This window comes from Malania oleifera, chromosome 4 (assembly GCF_029873635.1).
Source record: "Malania oleifera isolate guangnan ecotype guangnan chromosome 4, ASM2987363v1, whole genome shotgun sequence".
Classification (NCBI taxonomy): domain Eukaryota; kingdom Viridiplantae; phylum Streptophyta; class Magnoliopsida; order Santalales; family Ximeniaceae; genus Malania; species Malania oleifera.
In genome coordinates this window covers 52,729,419-52,756,971 of record NC_080420.1, presented here as the reverse complement: position 1 = coordinate 52,756,971, position 27,553 = coordinate 52,729,419, and the positions used below count along the sequence as shown (strand labels likewise).

Below are 27,553 nucleotides of genomic sequence, written 5' to 3'. Positions count from 1 at the left end.
TGGCCCCTGACATTGAAAAAAATGTCAGACCCTTTAAATTTATAACATAGAATTCTAACTGCAACCCTCCCCCAAAAACACTCACTCCAAATAAATTTATGATCATGACTCCACTTGGAGCCCAAGAAAACATTTCTATTCTACCACTCCTCAAAGCTTATGCGTCACTAAATTACATTAATCTTACCTGCTTGTGAAGTTTTTGGAGGAGGCCTACGCAAGCAAATGATGCCATATTTTCCAAAAGGAATATGCATATTATAGGAATATGTTTCTGGTGATGAATAATGATGACACAAATGGCACTCCAGTTCACACCAGCCTTAAAAATCTATAATGTTTTGGACCTATTTTAACAGAGTGTCAGCCATCAGATATTTTAATAGGATGGATAAAAAGTAGCCCTAATAGATAAAAATTTCCAAAATAGAGAAGGTAAAGTGAACACTTTTTTTTTAGCCTTAGGTTCACTTCAATCCCCACCACATCATCAATATTCTATAACCAACTACAACAACAACAAACGTAGCCTTAAGTCCCTTTAAGTGAGGGGGTCAGCCACATGAATCCTTTTCCACCAATTTACACGATCGTGGAAATTTCCCAACTGGCTATTAAATCCTTACTATCTCATTCCAAATTATTTAGTCTACCCCTACCCCTTCTATTGCCACTATTAGCAACGAGCTCACTCCTCATTGGTGCACCATTTGGCTTATGTTGCAAATGCTCAAGCCATTTGAGCTACGCTTTGTTTATCCTATCTTCTATAGGTACTATGCATAACTTACTACAAATATATTCATTCCTTAATTTATATTTTAATTTTATACCACTCACCCACCTTAGCATTCTCATTTCAACAACTTTTACTTTTGGGATGAGTTGTTCTTTGATTGCCTAACATTATGATCCATATAGCATAGTTGGTTGTTTAGCCATCTTATGAAATTTTCCTTTTAATTTTAAGGGTACTCAATGATCACACGACATGCCTAAAGAATTTCCCCATTTTACCCTCCCACCTCTAACTCAATGTATAACCTCTTCTTCAATTTATTCTTTAGCTTGCATAATAGACCCAAGGTATCTAAATCTAGTAGTGCAATTAATTTATTGACCATCAATTTTGATCTTTTCTACTATATTCCTCCTACCATAACTAAAATTACAATACATATATTTTGCCTAATTTCTACTTATTCTAAAATCTCTAGATTCTAAAGCTTGTTTTAGTAATTCTAACTTAGATTCTACTCCACTCCTAGATTCATTAATTAAGACAATATCATCTACAAACAATATACACCATGGAACCCCATTCTGGATACTCCTAGTAAGTTCATTTTTCACCAACACAAAAAGATAAAGGCTCAAAGCAGATCTTTGACGTACATGTATTGTGATAGGAAATTCCCTATACTCTCACCTGAAGTCCAAACACTAGTCATTACTCTATCATAAATATCCCTAATAACATTAGTATACCTACTACATGCTCCCTTTTTTTCTAGACTTGTTATATAACTTCTAGATATCCTATCATAACTTTCTAAGTCAATAAACATATGCAAGTCTCTCTTTTTTTCCCTAAAATTTATCATTAATCTTCTTTGAAGATGTATAGCTTTTGTAGTCGATCACTCAGGTATAAAACCAAATTGATTTTCTGAGACCCTCTTTGTTCCTCCATTTGTTTGTCGTTCTCGTAGCTATTATAATTGTGTTATATAAATTAGTAAACCATAAAATTCCATTATCACCTAGATATTTCCAAACTACAATTAGGATGTCATCTGGTCCTATAGCTTTTCCATTTCATCTTTTTTAATTCGAACTTAACTTCATTAACTCTAATTTTTGTGAATTAACCCCAAAATTTTGGCTTTTTCCTCCTTTGTCAATTCTTAGTTTAAGCCTTGTACTTGGTTTTTCATTAAATAGCTTATGAAAGTAATTAAAGTAACTTTGCTATGTTTCTTTTATGCCTTCATACGTCTTCTTTAACCAAGATACTATCATCGTCATTTTTTATGCATTTTACATCCCTATGTCCTTACTCTTTCTTTCTCTAGCTTTAGCAATTTTAAATATATCTCTTTCCCCTTCTTTTGTATCTAATCTATCATATAAATTACTATGTATATGTTCTAACAGCCTTTTTGCATCTTTTCTTGCTTTTTATTCCTTTCAAAGTTTTCTATGTTTCTTATTTTTTGTCATGCTTATACCAAATCGTCTCTACAGATTTTTAGACATCTTGATCTCACCACCAACTTTCTTTACTAGCCAAGAATCTTCCTCAAGATTGACCTAAAATCTGTTTTACTATCTTTTTACTCGAGCTAGCTATCATACTCCAAAGAGTGTTCGCTCCACACTACCCCCTATTGCCCATTCACCCTCTTTGAGAATTTTATCTTTAAATTTTATTATTTTCTCCCTTTAGGTTCCACCACCTTCTTCTTTTACACTGATTTATGTTACCCTTCCTCTTCCAATTTTTAATACATGTATCTAAAACTACAACTCTATGTTGTGTGATTAAACTTTCACTTGTAATAACTTTACAATCTTTACATGATAAACAATCTCCCTCCTAGCTAAGAAAAAAATTATTTTTTGTCCACACTAGAAACTAATTAAGTGTCCTTCTCTCTTCTTAAAGCATGTACTCGTTGTAATAAGATCATACGACATGGCGAAGTCTAAGATCAGATCACCAAACTCTTTTTTTTTTATCTCCAAATCCATGTCCTCCATGTATCCTCTCATAACCTTTATTGTCTTTTTCAATGTGTCCATTCAAATCAGCTCCTATGAATATTTTCTGAGTCTTTGATATCCCTTGATATTATCCATATCTTCCCAAAACTATCTTTCAAGGTTTTTTGCTAATCCTATTAAGGAGCGTAAGCACTAGTGGCATTTATTATCTCGACCTAAGACCATCTTTCTTTTTATGATTTTATTCTGTACTCTTTTAACATCTACAACATTTTATTACCCATGCCAAAATAAAACTAAAATGTCCTGTCAGTGATAGCCTGCCCCTTTGCTGCCTTCTTGTGAATTAACAGTTCAATATAAGATTTAAATCTCTCCATCATCAAGATTAAAAGTAGAAGTCTCACCAATTGTGGAATAGCACCTGCTTCGACCATGATTTTGTGATTAGAGTGGCTTAATGCCAAATTTGCTAGAACCCCTCCAGCAGCCTCCTTCACTTTTAAGTCCTCATCATCAAGGGAATTAACAAGTAATGGCAATAGTTCAGTATTTGCAATTTTCACTCTAAGCTCCTCATTCAGAGACAAGTTCCGCAATGTACATATACTTTGCTCCTTTACCTGCAAAATAAGTCCAAACTATATTATAGCATTCCACAAATATTGGTATATTCTAATGATGAGATAAAGTCATCATACTTGAACAGCCAAGGACGATTGACTTAGCAGTCCAGTTATCTCTTCTATTGCTCCACTTTCCAACACTGAGTCTCTGTGTAGATTAACTGAAGATATCACTTGTAGAAGACCTGCAGCAGCTTCACATGTAGACCTGGAATCTGAGTTCAAAAGGTTTACTATGAGATTTAAGGAGCCTGAAAATTGCATAATGCTGTCTACATATTGCTTTCCTCCTAGAGAATATTTCCATAGTGCAATTATTGCCTGTTCTCTGTCAAGAGGATCATTGTCTAGCCCAAGCATCTGAACAAACATGGCAACATCACCATCACCAAAACTAGAGGAACCACCATTTAATCCCTTGACATCCTGAAACAAAAGTGGCAAGACGATGCCCAGCATTGTCATGCATTATTTTACAGAACAAAGCAAAGATAACAAACTGACATCAAGTAAAACTCTCAATGAACAAAACATAATGTCAAACAAGAAGAGCAATCATGCTAAATTTTTCAAGAGCTTGCTCAAATTTTAATTTGTTGAAAAATGTAGTTCAATGACCTGGGTTTAGGGAAAAAGATGTTACAATAGCTCAGACCATGTTATCTGTTGACTTTTTGAGTCCATCTCCTCTTTTGATTATGACAAACCATCTGTGAACTCAGTGTATGAACAGGTTTACTTTTCTTAGCACGAATGACAGACGAGATATGAAAGTCGAGAAGCACTTAAACGAGCACATCATTCGGCGCAATCCACGATATTACAAAGGAGCAAAGCATGAAGTTTCTTGTTTGTTTCAAGTTGTATTGTATTTCATTCTATTTTCCTTGGTCTATAATAATTAATGCATGGCATGCATGATAGGACTATAAGCTCAAATGACCATAGGGAAATCAATGACCATAGAAAAGACTTCGGTCAATCGAAGGTCGACCAATGCCAAGTTTTTAGGCTAAATTAAAATGCCTAGATAGTAGACCGACCCTAGGTCCCTAAACGTCACTTAGGAAAATCCCCTTTACTTTTATAAGTCACATATATGATAACAGGGGTAAAATATGACTTGGTTTAAAATTGAAAGTGCTTCGGGCGACCGAACCATGTGCATTAAAACGCCTCGGTCGACCGAACAAGAGAAAAGTCAAAATAGTTGACTTGGGTCGGGCGACCGAACCGAAAGTGAATTAAACGCGGTCGACCGAACCATAAATGAGGATTTTTCCACTTGCCCCGGGCGCCGCCCAAACTTCACGTTCATTTTTACCTCGAGCGACCGAAATGATAAGTTCGGCAGACTGAACTTAGAACCGGGCGACCGAACCTTGGGCGTTTGGAAAATCGCCTTAGGTTCAACCACCCGAAACATTCTCTCGAGCACTCGAACTGGAAAAACACCTTTTCCATCTATGTCTGTTCGGGCGACCGACTCTATGGATCAGGCGACCGAAACTCTCGCGTTAACCTATTTTTACCACAAGTTATTAAGGGAAAAACAGGATTATTTTGGCTTAAACTTGTTTAAAACATTTTTAATAATTCCCACTATATCCCAACGGTCAAAATTTTGAGTACGCCTATATATATGAGCTCATTTGCAAAAATTAAGAGAAGATTAGTGATTTGATTAAGAAAATATCCTCTAAATTTTTTGAGAGCCTTTTCTTCACATACAAACCAAAACTCTCATCCTTTGCTCATTCCTTTGAAAAATCTTAGTGAGTGAGAGCATATTGAGATTACCTACATTCCCTATACAAGCTTATACTCTCTTGGTTTTGATTAAGTGTTGATTTTCTTGTGAGAGTAAGCCAAAAATTTTCCCCATTGATTTAATCCATAAATTCATTTGTGGGGGAAATTTTGTGAGCTTTTGAGTCTTTGCACTATTATTGCAAGACTCTTGAGCTTGTATTGTACTCTTGGAGAAAACAATTTTTTGACAAGCTTGCTTTGCAAAATCTCTTGTCCTTAGACTTTTGAATATCATACTGAGAGATTTGATCATACTCTTCAAAATCTTTGAAACCCTATTTGTGATTGAGATATATTTATATATATATTGTTTCAAAGATCGATTGACAACACACTCTCGTTCTTGATTGCTTATTGGCATTACATTGAGTGTTATTGCACATATTTTGCACAGAGCTTATAGTTCTTATCATATTGAAATGCATTGATTATACTGTGCTAAATTATCGTACAAATCTGCTTGTATTAGAAGCATCCTTATTTGTACGCAAATTTGTATTTGTTGGTTGTATTCCAGGCGTGGCCTAAGGGGGTGTTGATCTAACCCGTAAGGATCGGTAGGGCCTTCTCCACCCCGCAAGGAGAGTATGTAAAGGTTGAGGTCAGTCCTGGTGTAATTTGATCTGGTTGTAACCGGTGCCGCTCCCCCCGTTAAGTGAGCAATAGTGGTAATCCTCGGACTTGCGAGCAAAGGCAAAGACTGTTAGCTTTGGTGCAATCCCAAGAGGGGGGGTGAATTGGAATTTACAACTTTTTCACCTAGGTTAATTTATCCAACAACAGTATATACACAACCTAGGGTCAGTCTATACAATTTTCAAATGCGTAGATAAGTATACTGTGGAAATTAAGTCATACACATCATTCGCCCATAACATACATGTGCTGTAAGTATAAACTGCAGAAATGGAAACAAACACACGATATGTTATCGGGGTTCGGCCAACTGTGCCTACGTCCCCGCCTCTAGCTCGCAAGCCAGAGGATTCCACCAATAGCTCACTTAAGGGGGGAGCGGCACCGTATACAATCAGGTCAAATTAACACAGGGCTGACCTCAACCTAAACAAGGTCAATTAGCGGGGCTGACCTCAACCTACACGCCTTAACAGGACGACGCACCTAGCTTTCCTAACCGGGTCTAAGCCAATCCGGGACTATTCCAGGGCTAGTCTCCCTCTTCAGGCCCGTGCCTGGAAATACAATAGATTTGAAATACAATCAAATGGTACAGTGATTGTGCTTTCGTGTAAAGCAAATATGTACCCAGTTACGCATAACATAATCAATACACTACCAAAAGATAGGATTTGATAAGCTCGATGTAGTCTAAGTGTTTACTCTCAAATATTTATGCAAATATAACAATCAGTGCGTGAGAGTGTAAATGGTATGATCTTTGTGTCAAAATAATATTTCAATCACAATGCACAAACAAAGATCACAAGCATACTTCAAATATCTCAACAAATAATATTTCTCAATATAAACCACAAGAAATATTCAAAGATGGTTTGCAAAAATATTTATTTGATCTTTGTATTAAGAAGATATTCCCAATCAAATAGTATAGTAACAAAGATCTTCAGCACACAAGCAAATATCTCAAAATATTTTTCTCAAGATAAATCACAAGAGATATTTGAAAAACGATTTGTAAAATATTTTTCGCAACCAAAACTCAATATGAATTCTTGAGTATCGCAATTAAAATACAAAACTCAGAAACCCAAGGAAGTTTTCCTATGGAAGACTTATTTATGAAGCCTCCTAGGAGAACTTGTAGCTTACTCTCTATGAAATAAAGATCACAAATAAAACAACCAAAAGAGAGTTTAAGCTAGGTGAGATAAGCACAAGAATACTCTTACAAGGAGGTATTTGCAATATAAATGAGTAAGAGTAGGAGTTTAAAGCTTGAATATGAAATATGAGCTTTTTGAGATTGAGAGGATTTTGGCAAATTATATTTGCTAATCTCTTTCTAATTATTCCAAATGAGGGGGTATATATAGACTACCCTTAAAATATAACCGTTAAGGACACATATGGGATTATTAGGAAAGTTTTATTATATTTTAACCAAGTTAACCCCGTTTAAAAATATTAACCACGGTAAAAATTAAGGGGCAACCCGAGAGGTCCGGTCAACCAGAATTATTTCGGTCGACCAGGACTCAAATGGTTCGGTCGACCAGGGGGATTTTGAACTGAAGGCTCGGTCGACCGTATATATGTGTCAAGGGCAATTTTTTGAGATTCGGTCGACCAGGAGAAAATTGAACTAAATGGTCGGTCGACCGGGATAGGCGATTTTTCAAATTAGCACGATTTGGTCAACCAGGAGATTTTGAACTAAATGGTTCGGTCGAGCAGACCGTTGGGGCATCTCCCGAGGACCCTCGGTCGACCAGGTAGTTGGAGTACAAAATTGGCTCGGTCGACCAGATGGTCAAATTGTTTGACCAAGGGAGGTTTCGGTCGACCGGGGATTTTGAACTATAACGGTTCGGTCGACCGGACTGTGGTCAAACGGTTGACCTGGTCCGGGTTCAGTCGATCGGGCGTATTTGTACTGTGAAGTACGGTCGACCAAAAGTACCCATTTAGAGCATTTTTGTCCCATTTAAGCATGCAAACACTCTATTTAAATGAACATTCATATATATGCATGAGTGAGTGTCCTAGGGTCATTTCTAGGCCTTTTTCAAGACACCGAAAAAATCCGGTGTCGGTCGACCGAAGAGTGTTCCCTAAAGTCCATCTATGGTCTTGAGCTTATCGATCCTTCCATGCAGGTAAGGCATTAATTATTACAGACCATGTTCTCCTAATTACTATTACAGACCCAAATGAATGATTAAATTACAATACAACATAAATAAGGTCTTCAGGTCTTCACTTCATGTGTCGTGTGCGTGCACCATATTATACGTTCGATCGGTCCTGCACACAAACTCATTAAACCATTAAATACTGTATTTGTCATAATCAAAACAGGGTATGACCCATAGGGTCAACAGAGACGTAGGTAGTATTGGCCAAACCCTGATAACATTTCTTGTGCCTGCTTTTGATTTCCGCACTTAAATTTAATTACAGTGTTTGGTTGAGAAATACTAAAATTGCTTTAATTGCTTTACATTTCTGCTCAGTTTGATTTTTGCTAAGTTGGATATTGCATAGAAAGACCCTAGGTTGGGAAATACTGTTTGTGGAATTGAAATCAACTTAGGAAGTTTTAATTTTCCAATTCACCCCCCCTCTTGGGATAGTCAACATTATCAAAACGCAAAGTACTCTCCAACTTGCATAGCTGACTTCAAAAATAAATCTAGTCAAATTTGCCGTCTTTATAAACACAACAATATACTCCAAATAGTTGGTCAGTTACCATATACAGTACATATTGAAGCCATGGTCTTAAATTTCCACGACATTGTCGAAATTTTCGATTTCCATCACCCTCAAAATTAAAATGGCAGTTGATTTCTATCTTATATGTTTTCATCGAAATCTCAAATAATCATCCGAAATTTATCAAAATCTCAAAATTTTAGCAAAACTTATCGAAATCTTTACTACATAGTACATAATGAAATTTCTTTGGAATTAAAATGAGAGATTTAGGAGTGAAGTGGAATTTCTCTCTTTGATTTTTTTTTTTTTTTTTTATCAAAACAAACTATTATTACAAGGGCTTTTGTAATAATATATATATATATATAAACTTACAAGTTACAACAACATTTTATTTAACCATTCATGTCTAAATTATCATTATTTGTATAGTAAATAATATTTAAATGATTTATGAATTTCATTGTATTAACTGAATATGTTTAATGCACATTATCTTACAAATATGTTTAATACATATATTATATTTCAACTTTTCCACCTCATACACAACATAGATGTATTTAACTTATAATATATTAATCCTAAAATTTACATTAATATTTCTATTAACCATTTCTAAGGTTTCGTAAAAGTATTTCATACTTTACTACTGATTTCCATTTTTTAAAATTGAAATCGAAATCGAAACTTCTGTATTTTTTAAGCTTCAAAATTTGAGTTGAAATCGATATTTAAGACCCTGATTGAAACAGGGCGGGTGTCCAATAAAAATGAATGAGCCCCCTTGCCCCTTTGTTTCCAATGTCATTAAAATAGCCTATTTCTATTTCTTAGGACTTGTTTCAAGTATCTCCAATTCAGATTTTATATCTTTAGAATGGCTCTATGCTGTAGGAAGGGCTTAGGCTCCGCCTCTAAACACAGAAAAACCAAAGTAATCCCACACCAAAAGGCCAAGTCAGACAAAGTAGAGAAAGGATGATGTGTATTAGGCCAAGCAAGACAAAGTAGAGAAAGGATTACATATATTTATGAAAAAGCCAGGATGGTATCATGCAAGATGCATTCCAAGAACAGTACTAAAAAACAAATATATAAATAAACTTGTGATATGTCCAATTTTGTACTACATAATCATCAAATTTTGCGAGTCGTCAATGAATTTGTATTCATTAGGCCCCCTTCTGTAGTCAATATCTCAAGTTCCTCACTCCCAACCACTTTAGTTTCTCATATCAAAGACAAAAAAATTCAAATTTCTACAAGTCACTATTGCAGGAGAAAACAGTAATAAAAAATGCAAGTCATTTGATATATACTGATAATGGAAAATGCAGGGGGTATATGTGAACCCTTGCCGGCAAGGGTATCAACCTCAACCATGAAGCCCCTTGGCTCTCTCCTATGGAAGTCAATTCGTCTTTGACGACAAAAGCTTCTTCAGCATCAACACTAAGGGCAACGCCTTCAGGACAAAGAGGTTGAAACCATCCACCCATTCATTCAGCCATGGTCCTCCAGCGCTCTAGCACCTTCTTGAAGGCAGTAGAAACCCAGTATTTCACAGCTCCAGCCTCTTCAGCCCCAACCAGAGCACCCTTCCTGCAGCCAGCTCATCTTTGAGGGAGCTAATGGTAGACTCCGAGGCCTTGGTAGTGGCTCGATAATGCAGCACTGCTGCATTGGTAAAGCATAGCTAATATTACTAGTTATTATATCTATTATTGCTATCTAGGTGTCATTAGTGTGATCCAATCACATTTCCCAAGTTCAAGTTTATTATTTACAAAGTTCATCTATGAATCTAGTTCCAAAGTTATTCATGAAGTCTTTGAGTTTAGAGAAGTCGGTCCAATTGCAGTCAACAACAGTCATTTTCCTAGGCACATTTATTGCTAAAGTTGTCAATTACTTGGATGTGTGCTGGCCCAAAAAATTGAAGAGGCTGTGCAGAATTTCCCCTTCTATTTTGCTAATCAATTCTAACTTGTTTGGAATTTCCTAAGAATTCGGAGGGTTGAGGATTCAGCCAGTGGCTCTTTCCATAGCCTACATCATTCTGTTTCCGCATGAGGGACCTCTTTTTTTCCACCATATCTCTCCATAACTATCCTAATAGCAGAATCTAGAGTGTCTTTCCTCCATGCACATTGCATCAACTTGGTATTAGAGCTGGTTCTTCTTTGGATAACTTTTAGATTCCTGCTAGGGGATGGAAGAGGAAATCATGGTCAAACAGACTTATGCAACTGTTATGATGTTGCATGTTTTCCAAGAGCAAACTCAAAATGTTACGGAGATTGTTCTTCAATATTAACACAAATGTTCAAGGAAATGGAAGGAGACAGGATGATGAACAAGTAGGAGAAATTGAAGATAAAGCAATCAGTTTTTCAGCAATGCAAGTAGTCCAAGACTTAGAAGGCAAGTTCAGCACAATGATGTACCAGGAATCTCATTCCTAGGACTGGATGCCTGCCTCATGGGAATATTTTTATTTGGTTTACATTGTAAGATTCCCAGGAATGTACACAAGATTCCCATGTCAATGTTTGGTTTAAAATGGGAATCCCATAATCTGGTAGGCATTTCAAGAAGGTGACCATTATACACTTGACATATTTGTAACCAGAACTAATTATATTTTCAACACAAAAACCTACTAAGAATGCATTATAAAATCCGTGCCCTAAATTTTTCAACAATCATAAATTTAAAAAATTCAACACTTTAACAATCAATTAATTGAAATAATTGAGGACAACGTAGTGTCTAAATATTAACTATTATATTAAATTATTATACACAAAAAAAATATTACTTTAATTTTATTAATAATTTACTATTTTGTATAGTGTGATAATACTACATTATAGGGGCATAGTTGTCAAACACACCGAAAATTGTGAGGGAATTTGGTCCAAAAAGTAGGGTTCTCATGGGAATGGGATTCCCATGAAACTTAACCATGGGGACAGAATAGGATGCCCATGTTTTACAAAAATCTTTTCATTCTTAGGAATGTGAATATTCCTACCACGTTAGAATTCCATGCTCAAACAAACATGGGAATGAGATGTCATGGACATCACATTCCAAGGAATCTTGAACGATGCAGAAATCAAACGTGCCCTAAAGAATATAGTGTTCAAATCCACATTGCAGAATTTGATGGTGACATGGAACTTGACAACTTCCTGTACTTTGCTTTGAGTACAAAAATATTTGGGAAGATCAGAGAGTCAAGCTGGTTTGCTGCAATACTGACAGGAGCTGCTTCTACTTGATGGAGGCATTACCAAAATGATCAAGAACTTAGAGGCAAAAGGAAGTTCAAGAAGTGGAATTAAATGAAGGAGAAGGAAGAATTCATGCAAAAGGAAGGTCAAGAAGTGGAATAAAATGAAGGAGAAGGCACAATTCAGACAGCAGGTCAATCAGCAAACTTACCAAAAACTGCAAAATCTTGAGCAGCATAGGAAAAGTTCTAAGAGAGAACATCAATTGACACAAAGGAGTAATCTTGTTGAAACAGAATTTCCGAAGGTAAGCCTATATGTCAATGGTCTTCTAGAAATTCAAGATCAAGAAAGTTTGAAACGACCTTTCAAAGTAACTGATGCTCATCAGCTTGCTTTAAAGGTTGAAGCTCAATTGATGCTGAATATGTTGAAGAAGTTGGTGCATGCTCCATGGTGGGAGTTTCTAACTGCCCCACAGCCTCAAACAAAAACATAAAAGGCAGAACCTGCAGTCTGCCCAGATGCTAGTCAGTAGTCACAGAAATCAGCATAATCCACAGGGCCAGAACACTATAAGTGCTACAGGTGTTGAGAACCTGGACATCAATCAAATGAATGCCCAAAAAGGAAGCCTATAGAATGTGTCAGTTTTTCAAAAAACCAGGAAGAAAAACCAAAGGCATTGGTGCAGATGACACTCACTATGAGACTGGGCATGAAGCTAACTTGAGAAAAAAAAAAAATGAAATAAATGTGATGAGGTAAGCAAAATGATGGTTGTGTGAAGGTCCATTCTTGCTCCTCCAGTCATGAGTGGTAAAGATTGGTCAAAAGAACATTTTATGCACTTGCTGCACATCCCCTCATGCTAGTGCATGCACACACCTGCCTGTCTATGTCAAAACGGCACCGTCTCACTTAAATGCTTTTAAACAATAAATTGTGACAAAGGACAAAACACATCATTTTGGGCCTTGGTCTGGTCTGGTCTGTTCTGTCTTCCTCCTACACAGCTTGTCAAGGTGTCACTTCTCCCTCAAACCCAGCAAGAAAACAGTAAGCACATGGCTCCCACATGCACGCCTCGCCTATTTAACTCTGAGGGCATTTTATCTAATTCAAAATTTTTGAGTTATCTCAGTGATTGTATTAGACAATTTACGGTATTCTGTGCATAATTTACATATTTTCTCGTTTGTTTGCTTTCCTGTTTGCATTTCTCTATATTCTAATTAATTGGTAGTGTTTTCTACCATTAAAATGTTAACTGTTAATCAATCCGATGACAAAACTTGAAAGTGGGGCAATAGCATCCCTTCAAGGTTCTCGAGGTGAAAGCAGTCACCACAACAGTGGGGTTGTTCAATATTTGAACGTCGGTAATTAAATAACATATAAGAGTAAAGGGTCTGGCTTAATTGAGTGAAAAATGGGTAATCATAGGCTCATCAAGTACCATTCATGGAACATGTGTAATGGGTGCCAATGTCTTCCCCTCGCATAACCGTACTCCCCAACTCTACTCCGATTAGGCAAACCAAGACTATTTGGTTCATGTACCTAGGTTAAGCTTAAAGACCAAAACTAGTAGAAACTAGATGATCTAACCACACCAAGGAAAATAACAAATTAGTCGCAACTCTGTTGAATATTTTTGAAAACCTATTATCTCACATTTTCATATCACTCGCTCAGTCGCCATCCATGTCAGTGGGTCCGTGATGGAGGTCCATCTACATCCCCTAGGCCACCCATTCAGCACGCATATTTTAGGCATAGGTTTAGGAAGGTTAATGTGTTTAGTTGGGTCATATTTGTACAAAAGTGTTAGTTGTAGTAGCAGTTTAAGGCTGGACATGCATGTTGATGGACAGTTAATTTGATTTGAATTCAGACTGCAGTTTCCCCCCTCCCTCCTTCTGGTTTAAGTGCTGGACATGCAAGTTCATGGACAGTTAATTTGATTTGAATTCAGACTGCAGTTTCTCCCTGCCTCCCTCCAATTTAAGTGCTGGACATGTGAGTTGATGGACAGTTTCTCCCACCCTCCCCCCCCCCCCTTTTCTCTCTCTCTCCATGTATATATATGTGTGAGTGTGTGTGTTTCTTAGTTGTAGTAGTGGTTTAAGTGCTGGACATGCAAGTTGATGCACAGTTAATTCAGACCGCAGTTTCTCTCCCTCTCTCTCCCGCAGGTTCTGCAGCTGCTTCTTCTTCTTCCCCCTCCTCCTTCCTTCTTCTTCTTCTTATCTCCCATCTCTGTTCTGTTCTGCCTCTATTCTGACTCTCACCTCTTCTCCACCTGCCATTTCTGCTGGCCTGCTGCTGCTGCTGCTTCTTGTTCTTCTTCTTCTTCTAATTCTCTCAATTTTCTCCCTCTATCTGAATTTTCTCACTTGTCTTACATCAAATTGGCATCAGAGCAAACCATGATAACCACACAACCATTCTAGGTCAGAAATTCCAGAAATTTCAAACACTGTAGCCCTGCGAGAATTTCCTAGAAAATATCAATTGTGTCCCTGAAATTCGAGCACCCTTTTCCGGCAACCATTTTACACCACGCCCTACTCCAAGGGTTCCTCTAGCACCTAACAATACAATTCAGGCTCCAAAACAGACCGGTAGGCCAATTCAGCACCTCCAGCCTCAAGTCAGTCCAGAGTCTAGGTTTGAGGCAGGAAACTTAGAGGAGTTTTGATGATGTAGCGTACCAATCTAACCCTAGGCATGCTTCAGATTCACCTAGGCAAGGTTGGGAGTGGAGGACCATGGAAATGCTACAAAAAGGGTCAAGGTAGATGTGCATGCCTACGATGGGAAATGATACCCAAGCTCCTCTTTAGACTGGATATCGAAGATGGAGGATTTCTTTAATTGGTACCTATACGAGGTGAGGACAAAGTTTGGTTTGCCAAGATGAAACAGTTGGGATTGACAAAGAAGTATTAGCAAACTATGCAACAAACCCTGGAATGGTTGGGTGAACCTCCTATTACCTGATGGGAAGCAATGAGACAATGACTGAAAGAAAAGTACATCCTTCCTTCCTATAAGAGCCAATTGTTCGGTGAGCTTTTGAACCATAAGCAGACCACTACCGTAGCTAGCTACACTGATCAATTGAGGAGCTGATGCTTAGGACTGATATTGTTGAGGTCACACCTCACACTGGGGCTAGGTTTGTGAATGGTCCAAGGAAGATGTTAGGTGAGATGTTGAGTTGTTCTCTCCAAAGTCTTTAGAGGCAGCTTATCAGAAAGTTCTTGCCATCGAGAAGTACCTCAAGAACTCCCGTAGATCTTCATCTCAGGTGAGTGAGTCTCATCATTCCAAATCCTTTCCTCAGCCTAGGCTACCATCCCTCAGTCTACCCCTAGAGAGAGTTTTGCGAAGCAAGTAGAGTGATATCATGTTGTTCGCTTTAGTGGTCCAAGTAATCCCCAAGCTAGTAGCTCATCTGTGTAGTGTCATTGTTGCCACACTAGAGGTCATATTGCTACCCATTGTCCCTGACAAGCCTTAACTTCAGTGCGTGAAACTGATGATCTACCAACTTATAAGGATCAAGTAGTAAATGTTAAGTACTCTGGAGATGAGGGTGAGATTGTTGATGATTTTGAGGAGGATGACCGCCATGTTGGTGTGGTAAGGTGTGTCTTATCCACTATCGCAGATGGCGAGAAGTGGAAACGGACCACTATTTTCCACACTTTCATTCATTGTGGAGATAAGACATGTAAGTTAGTTATTGATGGAGGGAAGCAGCAGGAATGTGATCTCCAAGGTTGCTTTAGGAAGATTGAACCTTAAAGGAGAGCCACACCCTCATCCTTTGCAGGTGAATTGGGTAAACAGGGCCAATCTTCGACTTAGAGGTGCTTCCAAATAGGAGATTATAAGGATATGGTCTATTGTGATGTACTTTCGATGGATGTGGACCCATGTCCTGCTAGGGCGACCATTGTTATTTGATCATGATGTAACCAATCATAGTAGGGAAAAGTTGGAAAACACTTGTGTGCTCAGGCACAAAGATAAGAATATCATCCTAACCCTTACCAAGCCCACTTGCAAGGATCCTACGTTAAGGAACAAGGTAGCCCATCAAGTCCCTGTTCAAAGTAGAATTCACTCACTTGATCATAGGGCATTTGAGCAAATGAGCTAATAAAACAGGTGCATTTTAGCAATCATCGCTCAAAAGATTCCTTCTAAGGATCAAGTGTTTTCATGTTCAATGAGTTACCTATTGAGCTACCACCTATATGAGACATTCAGCATGCCATAGATCTCATTCCAAGTTCACAATTACTTTACCTGCCACATTATAGGATGATCCTTAAAGAGCATGTTGAATTGAATTGGCAGGTAGGGGAATTCCTTGACAAGGACTTTTGAGACATAGTTTTATTCCATGTGCTGAACCAACTCTTCTAACTCCAAAAAAGGATAGATCTTGGAGGATGTGTGCGAATAGTAGAGCCATCAACAAAATCACTACCAAGTATAGGTTCCCTATCCCTAGACTTAAGGATATGCTTTAACATGTTACCTGGCTCTAGCTTGAACTCCAAGATTGACCTGCACAGTGAATATCACCAAATTAGAATTAAACAAGGAGATGAATGGAAATTTTAAGACCCAAGATGGTTTATTTGAGCGGTTGGTCATGCCCTTTGAACTTTCCAATGCCCCCAACACTTTTGTGAGTGTTATGACACGTTTTGCAAGCATTCATGGGAAAGTTCCTAGTGGTCTACTTTGATGATATTCTAGTCTATAGTAAAACTAGGTAGGAGCACTTGGTACATCTACATGAGTTCTTTGTCAATTTAAGGAAAGTTAAGTTGTTTGCTAACCTCAAGATGCACAGCTTCTTACAACCTAGTGTGCCCTTTCTTGGTTTTGTGAATCTGCGTAAGGAATAGCCATTGATCTAAAAAAAATCAGAGCCATTAGAGAGTGGCTTAAGCCTAAGACTATTACCGAGGTTCATAGTTTTCATGGCCCTGTTGCCTTCTATAGGAGATTCAAAGGGAATTTTGGTACCATCATGGCTCCTAAAACAAAGTGTTCAAAGAAAGAAGGGTTTCATTGGACCCCATCAGTTGCCAAAGCTTTTATAGAGGTCAAACAAAAGATGATCGACGCACCTATACTTAGGCATCTGAACATTAGTAGAGTTTTTGAGATGGCATGAGAAGCCTTTGGGGAACATATAGGTGGGGTCTTGAGTTAGGAGGGACATCCTATAGCATTTTTCAGTGAAAAACTCTCTAATGCCAAACAAAGATATAGCACACATGATAAAGAGTTTTATGTTGTAGTGAGATGCCTCCAACATCGGAGATACTACTTGTTACCCTAAGAGATTGTACTCCTTTCCAACCACCTTGCTTTGCAATATCTGAGCTCACAGAAAAAGTTGAGTGCGAAGCATGCTGGTTGCGTAGAGTTCCTCAACGAGTACACTTTTATCCTTAAGCATCATTCCAGTGTTGAGAATAAAGTGGTCGATGGCCTTAGTAGGGTAGCAATTATTCCCCATATCTTGAGAGTCAAAAGTCATTAGGTTTGATCACCAAAAGGACAAGTACTCCACTTGTCCTAATTTTGTGCTAATCTTTTAGGCGGTGAGTGGGGGCCACCATAGAAATTTTTTAGATTTCATCATCCGTGAGGGATACCCGTTTCGAGGTCCTAGGTTATGCGTTTCCCATACTTCTTTTATAGATATTTTAGTTTGAGAATTGCATGTTGAATGGTTAGCTAGTCACCTAGAGAGGGATAGACCATTGCCTTAGCTGAGGATAGGTTTTATTGGCCTTCCTTAAAGAGGGATGTTGCTAGAAAAGTGTCTTAGCGTCGCACCTATCAGTTATCCAATCTAAGAGACACAATACTGGCATTTACACCGCCTCTGCCATTGCCACACATACTTTTGGAAGACCTAAGCATGGATTTTGCTCTTGGACTCCCCAAAACAGCCTGGGGACATGATTCCATATTTGTTGCTGTTGACAGCTTCTCCAAGACGACACATTTCATTCCATGTAATAAGACTTCTTTGAAAATCCCGTAATTGAAATTAGGAAAAAAGCGGCATGTTAGAGAGAGAATCTCTCCCTTCTCTCTAGAAGGTGCATGGTCGTGGATTGGTGTGAGGGCTGCTTCCTTGATTGATTTCAGGAGTTCCCAACAATTTGTTGTGCTTGTTGACAAATCGGTTCATTGTTGGACTGTACAAAGCTCATCTAATCCGATTGGAGGCAGATCTTCTGCTTCTTTTTGGGTTTTGAAATTTAGATATCGTCTTCCCACTTTCCCGCCTATGCAGGAAGGTTTGAATTTTGAAGCTTCAGTTCAGTAATGGGGCATCGGGATGCTTCTAGAGATACAAGGAAAGATGCGCGGGATGAGGAGATGAAGGATGAGAGAGAGATCTTGCGCTGAAATTTATTGAAATTAAAGGAGGTATAAGGAATCAATGGATTAAAAAGAAGCATGGGGAGATTATGGCTGAATTCGAAAGATTGTCAAAAATAGCTTCCCAAAGGGTTAATGCATCTTCGAAGGGACTAAAATCGTCGGAGGAATTGCTAGGGTCTCCTTGTTCGCAAAGGGGCATGCTTGTTGATCAGGTGAAGGAAATATCAAAGGAGGGTGTCAAGGAAGTCCAGAACGAAGGTAGTCATAGCAAATGCCTGTATGATGATGGAATGTGTTGTAATCAACAGGGATTAAAGAAGAGCACGAGTCTATGTGTATCGAAAGGAGAACTAATGGAGGAAAAGGGTCTACCTAAGACCAGTAGTTCTAAAAGTTAACATGAGAAGAGTTGTGAGAAGATGAAGGACAAAAGGAAATTGTGGGGAGATGAAATTCCCTCAAATTCAAATGGAATGGGCATAAATGATTCCAGTAATGTTGGGGCATTCGTTCGTGACAATGACCAATGTCCAGTAGATGAGCAATGTCCAGAGGACAGTTCTGTTGCTCCTGTGGAGAATAACCAGGAGCTACCAGGTAACCTAGAAGGGAATACGATTATAAGGAACAACAAGAAGGTCCCTTGGATAGAATTGTTTGCAAACAACAGGGATCCTGCCTATTGTGGTCCCTTGCCTAAGTTCTCAGCTGAAGAGATGTATAGCTCTGAGGGGATTATAAATAAGCACCTGGTGGGATACTTCACAGGTAAGTTCTCTAGGAAGATGGCCTTCAATAATCTGTTAAGATCGTGGAAAGTGAAGGTGGAATCAACAGAACATGATAAGGGTTGGATTGTGTTCAAGTTTCATAAAGAGGGTGATCTCAATGAGGTTCTTATGAATGGGCCTTACTCAGTGTATGGGAGAACACTTAAACTGGAAAAAAATGTCTAGATACTTTCAGTTTGGAATAGAATAGAGGACAGTTGTCTCTGTCTAGGTTCAATTAAAAGACCTCCCTTTTGAGTTATGGCATCCGACTACAATTGGGAGGATCTGCTCTGAGATTGGAAGACCTTTATGCATGGGCAAGCTAACTACTATGAAGGCCAGAATTTCATATGCCAGAGCAATGGTAGAAGTAGACATTGCAAAGGAAATCAAGTATAGTGTGAGGATCTCACTTCCCGAGGTTGTTGAAATTGATCAGCAGGTGGTTTATAAAGGGTTACCAAGGTTTTGTACCAAATGTAAAGCAATTGGTCACTCAGTTGTTTTCTGTAATCCCAGGGAAGATTCAAAAAAGCCTGTGGGTCCTAAGTATAGGCCTAAAGTGCTTCCTCAGATAAAAAAAGAAGTGAAGGAAAGGGGTGGTATTGGAGTGGCAGAGACAATTAGAGAAATGGAAGTGTTTTGTAGCAGTAAAGAGCCCCAATGCGAAGGAAGCCGTCCAAATAATGGCCTAGGTATAGCATGTTGGTACTTTAGGCTATGACAATGATGATCCTTCAGAGGACATGGAACAAGATTCAAAAAGTAGATCTAAATCTGATGGTAATGGTATCAGAGACACATGCTCCAAGGGAGGGGTGGGGGGCTCAGATGATGTTTGTGATGCATCTGCTGTCCCAGTGAGAGCTGATCCTTCTCCTGTAGCAGAAAATGAGACTGAATGTGATCAGGAATTAGTTGTGAAATCTGATGGGGGACAGAAGAATAAATAATATGAGCTAATTAAGGCAACAGACAGAGGTGAGAAAGTAAGGGAGGGTGGAGTGGATAAAGGAAAAGCTCCTAGGGTGGAAACAATGAAGCAAAAAGATAAAGGAAAGGAGGAGAAGAATGAATTTATTCTAGTTAGAAAGAAAAAGAAGGGTAAGGGTACACAGCTCAATTTGCCAAGTTTTGGTAGGGGGTTGAAGCCCCCTTCAAAAACAAGATGAAGATTGCAACGTGGAATATCAGGGGTTTTAATAAACCCTTAAAACAGAATGGGGGTCTTGGCCTCATTAAAAATAAGAGAATTGACATTTGGGAATCATTGAAACAAAAATGGATATGGAAAGGTTGAAGAAGTTTATGGGGCAGAAATTGTCTACTTGGTGCTATGTATGCAATTTTGAAGACCATCCAGCTGGAAGAATACTAGTTATACGGAACCCTCAGAAGGCCAGAGTGCATTTGATTGGAAAGACTGCACAAGTATTACACTGTTAGGTTACTTGCTTGTCTTCTAGGAACAGTTTTTGTCCAAGTTTTGTGTATGGATTTAATACAACAGTATCGAGGAGACCTTTATGGCAGAACCTATCCCAGTTCAGTGGCCAAGATCCCTGGTTACTAATGGGAGATTTCAATTGTGTAATGCAGATGCATGAGAAGAGGAATGGGAACCCTGTCACAAATTATGAAATCAGAGACATCATTGAGTGCTTTGCAGTAAATGGGCTATCTGATGTTAACTCTTCTGGATGCTTCCTCACTTGGACAAATAATAGAACATGGTGTAAACTCGACAGAGCTGTAGTGAATAATGAGTGGATCAATAAAGGCTATGGGGTGCATGCTCAGTTTCAGCTCCCTGGAACTCACTCTGATCATGCATTGTGTATTGTGGATCTGTTTGAGGAGGTGGCTTTGGGGAGAAGACCCTTCAAATTTTTTAATATGTGATCTAAACATGACGACTTCCTAAGTATTGTTCAGTCATCCTGGAGGTGCAGAGTTGAGGGCTGTAAGTTGTTCAGACTGACAAGAAAATTGCAGATGCTGAAAGGCCCTCTTAAAGAGCTGAATGCCATTCACTTCTCTCATATCTCAGCTAGGGCTGAGAGAGCTTGCTTGGAGGTTAGAGATTTGCAGCAAAGACTTCATGACAACCATGAAGATGAGGAATTGCAGAGAGTACTTGTGGAGAAAAAAGAAATAGCTAATAGATTGGAGGAAGCTAACAGGAGCTTCCTGGTACAATAGGCCAAGTGTCTCTATTTGAAAAACAGTGATCGGAGCACTAGTTTCTTTCTCTCTCATGAGGAGACATATAGCTAGGAACCATATTGTATCCATCATTAAGGAGAATGGAGACAGTACTAGATCTCTAGTTCAGGTGGCAGATGAGTTTTTGGATTTCTATAAGAAGCTCCTTGGGACTGAGGAAGAGTGCAGCCCTGTAGACCCCCTTGTGATCAGGAGAGGGCCGATCCTTAGTGAGACTCAAGCTAGGTTGATGGTTGAAAAAGTGACTGATGAGGAGATAAAAGAAGCACTTTTTAAAATTGGTGAGGATCGTGCCCCTGGTCCAGATGGATTTACATCCTGTTTTTTCAAGAAGGCATGGAATATCATTGGAAAAGAATTCTCTTTGGCTATTAAGGAATTCTTTATTAATGGAAAACTTTTGAAGGAGATTAATAGAATATCCATTGCTTTGATTGCTAAGACACAACATACAACTTCAGTTCAGCAATACAGACCCATTTTATGTTGCAATCTAGTCTATAAAGTTATTGCAAAAATCATAGCTAACAGGATTAAGCCAGGTCTGGATGCCATAATAAACAAAGCTCAAACTGCTTTTGTTAGTCAGAGATCTATGATAGAAAACATCTACCTTGTGCAAGAGCGGGTTCGAAAGTATGCCCGAAAAAGAATCTTCCCTCGATGTATGCTAAAAATTGATCTTAAGAAGGCGTATGACTCAGTGTCCTGGAACTTCCTGACAGGTATGCTTGTTCATTTGAATTTTCCTTACACTATGGTGGGCTGGGTGATGCAGTGTGTGACAACTACTCTATTCCCTGTCGATAAATGGAGGCTTGTATGGATTGTTTGCTGGCAAGAAGGGTCTCAGACAAGGAGATCCCCTTTCACCCATTCTGTTTGTTATCAGCATGGAGTACCTATCAAGGCTTCTCTTGGATTTGGATAGTGGCTCTGATTACAAATTTCACCCAAAATGTGGAGATTTGAAAATATCCCATTTGGCTTTCGCTGATGATCTGATTTTATTTGCTAGGGGTGACTACTCTTCTGTTAAAGCGATTATGGATAGGCTGAAGATGTTTGCTGACTGTTCTGGGTTGCGAGCTAGTCTGCTTAAATCAAACCTCTACTGTTCTGGTGTTAATGGAGATGCTCTGAATTCCATCAAAAGCGTCACTGGTTTTCCATTGGGGGACTTTCCATTTCGGTACCTGGGAATTCCTCTTGCTTCCAAGAGATTAAATGCCATGCACTTTTTTCCTCTCAAAAGTAAGATTGGAAATTTAATTAGCTCTTGGCCAGGTCACTCTCTTTCTTACGCTGGTAAGTTGGAACTGCTTAACTCAGTTGTGCAAGGGGTGCAGTGTTTTTGGCTTTCGATTTTCCCTATTCCCAGTTCTGTGTTGTCCCATGTGATAAAGCTCTGTAGGGCTTTCCTGTGGGGTGGAAAGAAAAGACCTCTAGCTGCATGGAATGAAGTTTGCTTACCGAAAAGGGAGGGAGGTGGGGGTAATGGATTTGAAAAGCTGGAACCTTGCTTTGCTCACTAAAACCTTATGGCATATCCATGACAAGAAGGATTCCCTATGGTCCAAGTGGGTGAATCAAGTTTACCTTAGGGGTGGCTGTCTATGGGAGGCTACGGCTAAACATGATGACTCCCCCCTGTTCAAGAGACTCATTGAGATGAAGAATAGGCTGATTATTCAACGTGGAGACAATAGGAAAGCAGAGGAGACGTTAGGATACTGGGATGAGGGTCAAAAGTTCCAATGTTATGAAGCATATCAGTTCTGGAGGAATAAAGGGAACAGGGTACCATGGTATAAGCTGATCTGGAAAAACCCTTGTGACCCGAAGCACTCCTTCATACTGTGGTTGGCTGCTAAGGGTAAACTACTGACTTGTGACAGATATAAAATGGAAGACATGGATGATACCTGTGTAATGTGTGGGGCTGAAAAAGAGACAGCTAACCATCTATTCTTCAAATGTAGAATTTCGAGAACTGTTTGGGAGTATGTAAAAGGATGGCTTGGCCAGACCAGGGTGATGTCCACCATCAAAGCTAGCATTAAGTGGATGATGAAAGAAGTTAAAGGAACAGGCATGCAGGTGGTGGCCAAGAGAGCATGTTTTGCTCTAAATGTCTACTGGCTATGGCACTTTCGAAACAAAAGGAGGTTTGAAGGAACTGTTCTCAACCTGATACCATTGTAAAAATGATTCAAACTCACACTTTTAGAATAGTATATGACAAGTTTCCCTTCATTTGTACTTGAAGTGTAGTTATTTTGGATACTAGAGCCCCTGGGAATGCCCAGGTTCTGATGTAATTGGAATCATAGATGACTAAAAGTAGTTTTTGAGTTGTATATGCTTAGAATCTCCTGGGTATGCCCAGAGTAGTTGTACATATCCATTTGATCTATTAATTATAATTTTCAGATAAAAAAAAAATAAGACTTCTTATGCATCTCATGTAGCCAATTTGTTCTTTAGAGAGGTCGTCAAATTGCATGGTTTGCCGACCTTCGTAGTGTCTAACAGGGATATCAATTTCTCTGGCTACTTTTGGAAGGCACTTTGGAAAATGTGTGGGACTCACTTGCTACTTTCTTCTGCTTGCCACCCCCAAGCTAATGGTCAAACTGTGGTTGTGAATTGTAGTCTTGGTGACCAACTTTGGTGTGTTACGAGAGAAAAAACGGGGCAATTGGGACTTGGTTCTACCCACTGTTGCATTGCTTATAATAATTATATGAACAGGTCCACAGGTAAGAGTCCTTTTGTGTATTCGGTTATAAACACCGTGTACCCATTGATCTTGTTCCTTTGCCACCAGATGTTCGTATTTTTTAGCCTGCTAAGTATTTCGTTCATCCCATCCATGAGTTGCATGTTTTGGTTAGGAAAAAACTTGCTATGAGTAATATGGATTCTAAATTAGTTGCAGATGTGCATCCAACATCGTAAAGCTAAAGAGTTTAAAATAGGTGATAGTGTCAAGGTTCGCATAAGACCTGAATGTTACCCTAGAAAAAGCTCCATGCTCGTGCCATTGGCTCTCTCCTCATCCTTAAGAAACTTGGACCTAATGCATATTTACTTGATTTACCTACTCATATGACCATTGGTCCAGTTTCTAACATAGAGGATTTGAAACCTTGCCAACGCACTTTTGAGCCTCTTGGTTTGTGAGGCTAGCTAGTGCACAAAAGTGTATACCATGATTCTTCTGTCTATCAATAACTGCATGCGTTGCACGAAGGATGTGAAGAAGTAGGCCATTATCTCGCTAAAAATGAGCCAAGCTAGCATTTGCAGGGAATTGCCCCTGTCAAGTAGTCATGCATTATGATAGAAACTCTCAATTCTTTGGCAAATACAGCCCTTTAGAACATTCCTTCACATATACCTGCAGTAGCATTCAAGTAAAGCCCTTTGATTTCACCTGTTCTGGCCTGTGCCTTATAAATTGCTTCAGCACAAAATAAGAAACAATCTTTCCAACATATAAATGGTTGGGAGTCCCTTTCATTTTTGTATAAAATGACTTTTTTCCATTTGTAGGGAATTCCTTCCTCCAAAGACCAGATAAGCATCCCACAGCGTTTCAGGTAAGCCATAAAGTGACAGGCCTAACATCTCACTCCCATGTCCGATTAGAGGCCGTCTCAGTTAAGCAAAATCATTGGTCCAAGAGCCCATAAAGCCGTACCCCATTTGCTAAGTTCCTAAAGAGCAAAGAGCCGATTCGTGACTTGGAAGGCTGCTAGCAAGAAGCAATGCTCGGAGCTTTTGGACAAATCCACTGCAGGACAGTGGGATAAGATGACACTATGCTTCTCAACCACAAGAAACAGTGGAGTCTATCTTGGATGATGAGTTCGTGATGTCTCCTCATGGTGGTTTTTGTCACTACTTGGTTCATTGGAGAGGTTGTCCCAAGTTGATGCTGCATGGCTTGCTAAGGATGATGATAGTGACAGCACTTGTGACTTGTTGGAGTCATATTTGCAGTCCCACTCTGCAAAGCAAAGTTCCTTTCAGCCAGGGTAGAATGATGGAGGACCATCTACATCCCCTAGGCTGCCCAATCAGCACATGTCTGTTAGACATAGGTTTAAGAGGTTTAGGTAATACTGTGTATAGAGGACCTCTTTCTAATTTTAGTGATTTCCCTTAGTATTTTATAATTATGTGTTTAGTTGGGTCATATTTGTAAATACGTGTAAGTTGTAGTAGTGGTTTAAGTGCTGGACGTGCAAGCTGATGAACAGTTAATTTGATTTGAATTCAGACTGCTGTTTCCCCTCTCTCCAACCTGTGGGCTGATCAACAGTTAATTTGGTTTGAATTCAGACTGCAGCTTCAGTTAAGACCACAGTTTCCCCTCCTTCCCACCCCCCACCCCCACCAGCACCTGCAGTTGAATTTGAACTGCAGCTCCAGTTAAATTTGAATTCAGACTGTTGTTTCCCCTCTCTCCCTCCCTCCCACCCGCAGACTGATGACCGCAGGCTGATGAACAGTTAATTTGATTTGAATTCAGACTGCAGCTTCATTTAGGACTGCTGTTTCCCCTCCCTCCCTTCCACCCGCACCCACAGCCACAGGCTTCCGCAGCTTCTTCCTCCCACCTGCACCAGAACCTGCACCCACAGGGCTACCACAGCTTCTTCCTCCCACCCGCACCCACACCTGCAAGCTGCCGCTTCTTCTTCTCTCTATATTTAAATTCGCTCACTTGTCCAACATCAGTCCGTTTCAAGGACACATTGACAAAAGATATGATGTGGGGCACAAACTTTTGTTGGGGTTGGCACAAACGTACCACCAATCTCGGAAGTTAAGTTGTTGTTTTCAGGAAAATAAGAAGCAAAATATCTTCAGGCTTCGAAACAAGCCCACGATTGTGAAAGAGGGTCCCTTATGAATTTGGCAGAAGCTACAAGAGAGAAATCTCATAAAAATTGAAGACCCCAACAAAAAAAAGTGGGGCCACAGGTAAGCGACAGCCAGCCTGAAGAGCATCTTCATAAATGCAAATCTCCCCCAAGCTAGGTAGAGCACACCGTCTCATTAAGCTCAAGGAGATGAAGTAAAATTTTAGAAGGAATATAGTGCCTCCAGGAAACATAAGGGAGATCATCCAAGCTGAAAGAGCTCAATTCAAACAAAGGCACTCAAGTTCCTCTAGAGAAGGCCTCAACCTCCTCAAATGCTTGAGAGGCATCCTCAAGGGGATACAATAGGAATGGAGGCCCCCATTGAAGGGCGATGAGACACCAGAGACTCATCTTGTTTGGGTTTTGCCATAAGAAAGAAGAACAAGACCTAAATAGAGAGAAATAGACAAACACGACACAAAAGGGATGAATGAGAGAGGACTCCACAAATGGTTTGTCGAACACTAGGAGGGTGAGAGTTGAAAGGAAGAACAACAAAGAACAAACTCAAGCATACATTTGAAGAATGGAAAGGCGGGAAGAGTTGAGAGCCTTAAATGGAAAGCTAAAGGTCACCAAAGATGAATTGAAGAAGCACCAATAGCAGAAGAATAAAGAATTAGAAGCTTGAGACGAGAACTAGAGAAAAAAATTTATAGAGGAAACCAGGATATAAGTACCTTAAGGAAAGGAATAAACGTCTACCGCAAGTGACAAATGGGAAAGTAAAAAAGGTTGGAAATCCAAGCGTCAGCATGTGTCCCCCACACACAGGCCTCAAAATTCCAATAGGCACGAAGGATGACCTCGGATTCTAGGGGATTTCCTGCCAAAAGCCACTGCCTGGATAACGACAAGTTTCACGCATCTAGGGAGTCTTCCCCAAACCAAGCCCAACACAAGGCCAGGTGTCCTAGTAACTAATTACCCCAAAGTCCAGCACTAAAAGGATGTGAGCTCCAACTTTCACTCAAGACGTGCCAGGAAGGAACATGAAGACTGGTGTGCATGGTAGTTAGAGGAGCAAGGTGAGCCGAGGCGCAAAGGGTCTTTGAAGCCGAGGCGAGAGGCGAAGGCGCGCGCCTCATGAAAGTGAGGCGCACAATTATTAAAATGGTGTAAAATGTCTATTTGGGGTAATTGATATATGAACATATGAATATCTAGTAATATTAGAATTTAAAATGACAAAAAATTCAATTACAAAATTGAAAATTTAGCCCAAAAGCATCAACAATTCAACATAGTTCAACATCAAAAGAAAAGAGAACAAATCAAAAAATAGTAGCTAAATTTCAGTAAAATAAATAAATATTATGTATTAATTATAATTTATAAACTCAAATTAATTAAACTAAATATTACAAATTAAAAAATAGTAGCTAAATTTCAGTAAAAAGAATAAATATTATGTA

At 39.2% G+C, this 27,553-nt stretch overlaps 1 protein-coding gene across 4 annotated transcripts in view; it reads right to left on the bottom strand.

Moving 5' to 3' along the window:
- LOC131152663 (uncharacterized) overlaps positions 1-27,553 on the bottom strand; it is a 63,226-nt gene that overhangs the window by 21,335 nt on the left and 14,338 nt on the right. For all 4 annotated transcript variants that reach the window (XR_009136078.1, XR_009136079.1, XM_058104453.1 and 1 more), the window contains 2 exons: positions 3,429-3,779; positions 3,135-3,350 (listed from right to left, as the gene is read on the bottom strand). Coding sequence is in view for 2 of the 4 variants with exons in the window: in XM_058104453.1 (XP_057960436.1) it covers positions 3,135-3,350; positions 3,429-3,779 (567 nt within the window). In the remaining 2 variants the exon portion in view is untranslated. The remainder of the gene's footprint in view (positions 1-3,134; positions 3,351-3,428; positions 3,780-27,553) is intronic.